At 48.7% G+C, this 8076-nt stretch overlaps 2 protein-coding genes across 4 annotated transcripts in view; one reads left to right on the plus strand and one right to left on the minus strand.

Moving 5' to 3' along the window:
* Positions 1–7745, minus strand: part of UBE2T (ubiquitin conjugating enzyme E2 T) — a 14517-nt gene extending 6772 nt beyond the window's left edge. For all 3 annotated transcript variants that reach the window (XM_011367283.2, XM_011367282.2, XM_023534795.1), the window contains exons 1-3: positions 7733–7745; positions 7672–7676; positions 7389–7393 (exon numbers count right to left, since the gene is read on the minus strand). The gene's annotated coding sequence lies outside the window, so the exon portion shown is untranslated. The remainder of the gene's footprint in view (positions 1–7388; positions 7394–7671; positions 7677–7732) is intronic.
* LOC105296949 (protein phosphatase 1 regulatory subunit 12B-like) overlaps positions 3869–8076 on the plus strand; it is an 82005-nt gene continuing 77797 nt past the window's right edge. The window contains exon 1 of the mRNA XM_023534778.1: positions 3869–3916. Within this exon, the coding sequence (XP_023390546.1) occupies positions 3884–3916 (33 nt within the window). The 5' untranslated portion in view covers positions 3869–3883. The remainder of the gene's footprint in view (positions 3917–8076) is intronic.

Consider the following 8076-nt stretch of genomic DNA (forward strand, 5'->3'; position numbering starts at 1 on the left):
CTTCCAGCTGTCTAGTCCACGTGTTCCTGTACTGAGTCACTGTTCTGTGGAAGCAGTTTTCTTCGTGTGACTAGGTAGCCCCGTTAGGGAGACTGCTGGCTGAGTCTGGTCCTTACCACACATAGTTTAATACACCCAAGAAAAGCACCTTCTTTGAGGTCACTCTTGGTAGATCTTTGCACACAGGCCACGTTTTTCTGATCACCTCTCCTGTGACTGATCTCTTTGATGCCTTCCTCTTTTAACCCCCATCCCAGATTGTGAACTATGCTCATCAGACTCAGGACCCTTGAAGCAGCAGGGGAGGGTGGCGACAGCTATGGAGTTGTTTTAAAACACTTGCCAATGCAATACAGTCAGCCCTCTGTCTCCGTGGCATCCAAGGGCTGACTAAGGGGCGTGAGCATCTTGGGGGCGCCTAGGACCACTCCCCCACAGATGCCAAGGGGCGACTGCGTCGGCATTCCTCCTTACAGGGCTGGCAGTGAGTGGGGCGGAGTAGGTATACTCAGTGCTAGACAAGCTCAGCTACAGATGAAGCTTATGAAGTCGAATGAACCTTCTCTGGAGAAACCATCTCTGTATTCCAATCAAGACGAGGGGGTTTTGTCGGCTCACAGGTCTCACAGGACCGCACCTGTGGAGCGACACTATGTTCCCCGTGGCCTGAAGACTCAGAGGTACATGAAAAATGATTTTCAAAATGTGAGACTGGAGCTGCCAGTAGCTGGACAGCCTACCGCCTTCTGACCAACCGCCCTTCCGTGAGATGGACAGCGGGACGGTTATCTGAATCGATTAGCTGGAATGTTGCACAGGCATGGTGTGAATGGTCAGGGCGATTGCGTCCTCTCTCTTTTCTTTCGGCCTTGGCCTCTTGACCAGCTGTGGATTATCACCTTGGCATGCTGGGAGAAGCTGTCAGGTGATGTTAGTGGATGGTTTCCTCCTCCCACAAGGTCACAGTAGGTGATTTGCACTTCAGATGGTGGTGCCTTGATGCCACTTTGACTCAGAGACTTTTCTTTCTTGGCAGCCTTGCTTACCATGAGGTGCTTGAGTCAAAGACAACCGGCTGCAGGAGCCTGTTAATAATCTTTATAATAGGCTGGGGTCCCAGGGACCGCCGAGGTTAGCCCTGCTCCTGTGGGAGCTTGGGGGTTGACGCAGCCTCTAAACCCGGGAACGAGCTGAACCTGGGTGTGGATGGCCTCGTTGTCCTGGCGTCTTCAGCGAAGGCGTCACTCTGGTCACATCCCATCGAGAGCACTCCTTCGCTCACAGGGGCTCATGTTCCACGTGCGCGTGTCTGTTCTGGGGCACGGATATGGCCGGTCGTTCTGGGGGGCGGGGATGGGACTTCCTAAAATCCCTTTTCTTTTTGTTTTGCCAGGTCGATTATTGGCCCCTGTTTTGGTATCCTCAGCATCTTGGGTGCTTAAGATCTAGATATAGGTACTTAAAACTGAACCTAGAAGGTTATTGGGCTGCCTTAAGAGCAGGTGCTTGTTTTGGGAGAGGAGATTTTTCTGACATTTGTTAAAATGGATGCCAGCTTCATCATTCAGATTATGTTATGTTGACACTTAGATCTTTGCTGGGCGTGGGGGCGGACAGTGATGTCAGTCCACAGAGACCTTGTCTCTAGACCCGTCTGATCAGCCTTCACTTGGAGGGATTGCCCAGGAGGCTAGAGGGGTCTTTCCTTGACTCAGAAATTCGGGTTGGTTTTGGAAGGGGCTCAGAGTCATCACCCCAGACTGGAATTCAGTTGCTAGTATACTTAGTATACTCTGACATTCTCGAGCTGCCTCAGTCCTCAAGAGATTAAAATTATCTGTCTCGCTGGAAGAGAGGTGGGGAAAGGGACAAATGAGGGAAGGAAGAAATTGCAGTTCATGTTCTCGGTGGCACAGAGTGAGACCAAAGACGACTAAGATGATGTGTTCAGTCCAGTACGAAACAGCTCGTATGTGCGCCAGCCTGCATGGCAAAGGAAATCTGTATTCTTAAGCCTTTCTCTTTTACTCCAGGTTCATTGCTTCTTCCTATTGTAATTCCATCTGCAAAATGACTTTTGCCTTCCCCTGCATGTTGATGAATTCTGCTTAGTGTCAGGACCCAAAGCAGTATCCGGTTAAGAAAATCCATGGTGTTTTCATTATTATGGGTCTAGAACAGTCATTCTGGTTATTTTAGTAGACTGCCTCTTCAGGTGGGTCTATATGAGGCATTAGACCACGCTGGCTTTCACAACTTTTGAAAGAGCAGTGTCGGTAGAAAGACAGTTTTGAGGACTTTTGCGTAGATTATATGTATTTTTTTTTTTCCTACTAAGAATGACTTAAGTTAGTCTTTCTGTTGACTTTTGGGAGAAAAAATAGATCTACCATCGATATGATTGTAACTGTAAATGAAGGCCCAAGATACATGAAAAGACCCCTAAAAAGCTGGTTTCTGGCTAGTTCAAGTGGCTTCGTTATTTGAGTTAAAAATGTTTTAGGATATTAAACCTGACATTAGAGGCAGGAAGCTTGTATTCCTATCAATGAAGGGCAGATTAGCTAGTTCCTACTATTTTATTTCCCAGTTCTGGTTTGGTCCGTTTCTCACTCATTAGTCTTGTCACTGGAAGGCAGCCTTAGTTAGGGCAGCAGAGATAGGGATGTTATTACCCTGGAGTTTTCTGCCATTCTTTTCCATTTGTTGAAAGCCTACTTTGTGTCTGACTCTGTGCTTCTTGTTACTTGTTTAGCAATTGATACATTTTGGAAACTAAATAGAACTTTGAGACTGCTTCCCACAATAGCTGGTTCCTATTATCATTTGTAATAGACAATTGGCTACATAGTGACTTTCTATTTTCACATTCTGGCCCTTGGGGATCTGAGGGGAAGTATTATATTTATCAGTATTTGTGACTGTTTTCATTTATGCTTATGAATGAAAATGATCATGTTTATACTTTTCCTACCTAAAGATGGTAAAGGATGAAAGTTTGGGATCTTTAATAAATCTTTAGTGATTTAACATAGTAATAAATCCAGATTAAAGATCTTGACCCAGAATTTTAAATAGGGCAAGGAACTGAAACCTCATTTGGATTGCTAATTGAGGTATGCTTAATTTGTTGACTTGGGGTGGGGGGAGCTTTGAATGTGTTCTGGTTTTTTTTCTACTTTTGAAGAGTAATTTTTAAAAATTGTTTCTTAAGTCTTAGATTTTAGATTGTAACCAGTATGAGTAAATTCGAAGTTTTATCAAGCATACAGAGTTTATATTTGTTTCTTGAGTCCGTTTAATTGGAAAGCTGAAGCCTTAGTTCTCAATATTAAAAATCAATCTGTGTGAGGTTTCTAATGTAGTATTGAACTACATTATAGTTATGGGATGGGTTTATCTAAGAATTTAGAGATTTTGTACTTAGTATACTTAAACATTGTAATACTGTGACAGTCTATTGGAATCATATTCTAATGCAGTTTGGAAATTCTTGACTAGCTGTTATGTTTCGATGATACTTGTTGGACAAGACTGAGGGGTCCCTATAAGTTCTGCTTTTAATGAATTTCTGGTAATGTCTCCAGAAAAATTCCTATTTTGTATCTGTTAGCCCCATCTGAAGGTAATTTTATTAGGTTTCATTTGGCCCATGGCCACCAGCAATGATTTATTGCCTGAATTGTGGCTTTCTCAGACCTTATTTTTTACTGCTAAAATAAAAGACGTGACATTTTAAACACTGGGAAAATATTTAGCCCAGGACTCCGGCATCCAAATGCATAAATTTAATTATTGCAGATTCTACTTAACTACCGATCAGAATTTGGAGAGACACGGAACCTTCAAGCTTCACAGGCTGCCGGGTCTTTCTGAGCAAGCCATGCTGAGGCAGGTGCAAGACTCAGGAGGCCAGGTAACTTTATTATTTACCTGGTGTGTCCAGCCTGGGGCTGCTGTCCCCATGGAGGTTTATCAGGTGACTTTGATAGACCTGTGAATAAACAGGAAAATATGTGTCAAACATTTCTATGGACAGACTTAAAACTTCGGCTTGGTGCACTTGGTTCTGTCCCCTTCAGAGTAGGTCACTGCCTCTTCCCTGACAGCAGGGCCCTGAAGGTTTTGCCCTCAGCACCCCCTCCCTCTCTCTCTGCCCCGTCTCCACGAAGTGTCGCAGGCCTTCTCTCTCTGTGCTGCAGCCGCTTCGGGCGCTGATTTATGCGAAGACTTCCCTGTCTGTCCTGATTATTTCTCTGAACTTGAACTCTGAACTTGAGTACATCCTTTTTAAGGCCTCTTACTTCTTCAAAGAAACGATTCTGCCTATCCCTTTTGAATTCTGTCATCCTCTGTTGTAATACTGGAAGGACCCAGGTCTCAAGTATCTGTGGCGTAGTCTTTGAAAGTCACAAATACCTGTGAGGCTGTTTTTTAAGCTGGCTCTTTACAGAGAAAGCCGCAGGCCTTTGCCCTGAATCAATGCACTAGACTGCCTCGTAGTAGATTTTGTTTTATAAAACAACACAAAGAACATGTATTAATGGCTATACTTGGGTTTATTTATACTTATCTTTTTAATATCTGTTTTCGTATTCGTTATCTCACCTGTCTTCATATTAATCCAGAAATAAAAGAAAGGTGAATCTGTCACCCAGCCAGGAAACGAAGGTGGGAAGGTTGGGGTGGCGGTGACGTTAGGGTTCCTCTTCTGCCTGTACAGTTTCTTGTGATGTCCCCTGTTCTCAGCTGAGGTTTGCCCTCTACCTCTGCCCTAGATGGACAGTTGCTCAGAGCTTGGGCTCAAGGCCACTCCATACCGGAGACGGCTGAGACAGATTGGAAGACGAGACAGCATGCCCACCTCGCGCCCGGCGCCTCTGCAGCGAGGTCTGGCGCCTCCTGCTTGCAGGGGCCCTGGTTCTGCATGCTCTCCGGCGAGGCACCCTGGGAGTCTGGGGTTTGACTGCAGAGAAACGGCTCCCTGTTGGCGGGCACGGGCACGTCCCACTTTTGTTCCGTAAAGGGCCTTCACGATGTCGGGCTAGGTGGAAAGCCTTTGACCTAACAGTACATTTTGGATTTTTCTCCTGGTTTCAGTTGTCCGGCATTCTACCTTTGGAACACGAGGTCTCCAACTTTTTGCTATTTCCGACCTTTCCCTGGGCTTAGGAATGCGGCCCCTTCACAGCCAGCGACAGAAGCCTTGTGGCAGCAGCCACCTCCAGGCCAGCGGGGGAGTGGAGTCCGACTCTTGTTTGTGTTACTTATTTTTTATTATTAATCCCCTCCCCTGCCCCAGGCCGCAGCGGCTGAGGGCTGGACTCTGAGGCCAAGGTTCTTAAATTGTGGAGCTTCGTGCTTTCCGGAAAAGACAAGTTGTTTAGATTCCTAAAGTCTCGACTGCTAGCATCTTCTCTCTCGGCCCAACAGTGAACTCATGTTATTAGCAAAGTTGATTATCCTCAGATTTGGCCGTTGAGGCCCAGCAGAAACAGATGCTGCCTGAAGAAAGGTCGGCTGCACTCTGCTCATCGCCAGCATCCCCTTGGCCCTGACAGGTGAGGTCAGAGGACGCAGAAGAGCTTTCTCTGTCCCTGGCAGGCGCGGGGACGGGTAACAAGCGTAGACATTGCTCAGGGGTCAGTAGATGTGCACCTAAGATTTGTGCTTTTCACTGTATATAAATTTGACTTCAAAAGAAAAATACTGTAAACAGGTATTGAACTTTAGTTAATGGTATACAACTGTCAGGGAAGTGTCAGGGAAGTTACTACAAATGTCTGAAACGGGGTGAATGGTGAAGGGATAGACCCATGATAAAGCAGAATGGCAGTGTCAGCAGGGCATGTGGCACATGTCCTGACATTCTGTCAACTCTGTGTGTTTTAGATACTTTGAATGTAAAGTTCTGGGGCAGAAGGGTGCGGACAGGTAACGTGAGAGTGTGGCTGGGTAGAGCTTGGGCGCCGGGCGTGGGTGGGCGCCAGGCACAGTGCTCCATGCCAGGGCGGCAGCCACTTAGCCCCAGCCAGCCATTCTTTGTGGGGACCAGGCCTTTGTCTGTTATTTTTTTAAAGTCTCAAATATGAAATTTTTTAATGTGAAAAATTAAAAGCCAAAAAAAATGCTTTTAACTTATCAACTGATTTTCTATTCCAAAGATTTCAGTTTTAGGGAAAAAATGGGAGGTGTGCTCCAGAATTGTCAGCAGTGTTATCACTAACGTGGGGCTTTACCGATCTCAGCTGTAGCCGAGACCTTACACCATAGCCTCAACGCCCCTGTCCTGCGGGCTGCCGCACAGCTGTGCCGTGCCGGCCACACCACAGTATTCGTGACACTGGCCTAAGCAGGGCTTTGCTGGGGGCGGGGGACAGCCGTGAGGCTGGGCTGGTTGGCACGGATCTCCCTGGGCTCACTAGAGGGCTATTCATGGTGGGAAGGGCAGCACACAGGGCTCCGGGATGCGAGTCGCTTAGGCCTCAGGAGAAATTAGCACCAGACAGGGTCAGAACGGGACCTCTAGACGGCCGTGTAGACCTCTTTGGGCCGAGTGGTGTCACACTCCAGCCAGGGTCCAAGCTCTTAAAAATCTGTGTTGTCCTTTTCACCGCTGGCATTGTAATCAGCCGCCCTGACCCTTCTCAACTTCTTCCGGTCTGCGATGCGCCCCCTTTGAGACCTCACCCTCTCCAGCCTTGATGGTAGTTCCCTAAGTCGTGTCTCTGTCACGAGTGTCTCCTGCCGGCAGTCCACTCTTCATGTCCCCACCACAGTCATCCCTCTGAGATACAGCTCCGACTTTATCTCTCCCTGCCGCCTTCGGGATGAAGGTTAATCGTGGGATACAGGGGCCCGCGCTGCTGCCCGCCCACCCTGCCGGCCTCTCTTCTTCCCATTCCCGTTGGCCTGTAGGGTAAAGTGCAAAGTCTTCAGGATGCTAGATGAAGCCTTGTTCACATTTCCACGTCCGTCTCGCCCGCATCTGACTGCAAACACGCCAGACTCCCTACGATCCGAAACACTTTCTTTCTCCTTCAGACCTTCGCACGTGCCTCTCCCTGTGCTTCCGGTTGGCTCCCTCCCTGCTACCGCGCTGGCTCACTCCTCCTCCTTTGTAACAGGGAGACACTGCGTTCCGGGACGTGGCCCCGGTCACTGCAGAGTGCCTTCTTACTCGGAGTGGCAGCGCTGTCCCCTGCTCTCTCACCGTATGTCAGGCGCGGTCCCTTTGGCGAGCGTCGTTTGCAGCTGTCTCCACACTAAATGGTCCAGTCCGTGCCTCTCCACGGGCCTCGGGCAGGGCTCATTTCATGAGCAAATGGAACACGTCACTCAGATGCATTCTTAACGTGTCCTTCGGCGGCGTGAGTCAGTGTCCGGTCCGGAGCTTGCATCTGTCTTCTCGGGTTTGCTGCCTGTGCTAACAATAGACCTGGTGGGCTTTGCAGCCAGGGACTCCGTGAAGGCAGAACCCAGCCTGCAGCCCCGGACGCCCCTGTACCAGGCCAGCGCGCCGTCTTCCCTTTTCCCTGGTCCTACCTTTAATCCTCTTCTCTTCCTTCTCTCTCTCATGGAACTGAACTGTGGTCTGCTGGCGTCTGTGCAAACTGACATAGTTATTTGAAGGGCGTAACTTCTGCCGCTGTGTGGTAAGCAGTGTCCCGCCCCCTCTGAGACTGGGGTGGTGCCAGCGTGGGAGCGATGCTCGCAGCAGCAGCCGACACACCGCAGCGCTTACCTCGACGCCAGACCTCAGTGTTTTCACACCCGTTAGCTCATTTGTAACCCCAGGAAGGAGGTGCTGTGATTGGCGTGATGATTCTACAGATGAGGACACAAAACTAATTAGGAGGCTGGGGTTTGAGCCCAGCAAGTTCTGTCGCCTGCTCTGCCCTCTTGGCTAGCACACTGCACAGGGACGATCGTATGACAGCTCGCTCAGGATCTCCTCCCACATAGGACTCTGCACGGGAGACACGCCCGCAGATGCTGCCTTGTCTACCCCCGGCCTGCAGACCCTTGGCGAAGATATGCTAGGAGAGGGTAGCCTCCTGTCGAATATCTCCTCTT

This window comes from Pteropus vampyrus, unplaced genomic scaffold, assembly GCF_000151845.1.
Source record: "Pteropus vampyrus isolate Shadow unplaced genomic scaffold, Pvam_2.0 Scaffold131, whole genome shotgun sequence".
NCBI classification, from domain to species: Eukaryota; Metazoa; Chordata; class Mammalia; order Chiroptera; family Pteropodidae; genus Pteropus; species Pteropus vampyrus.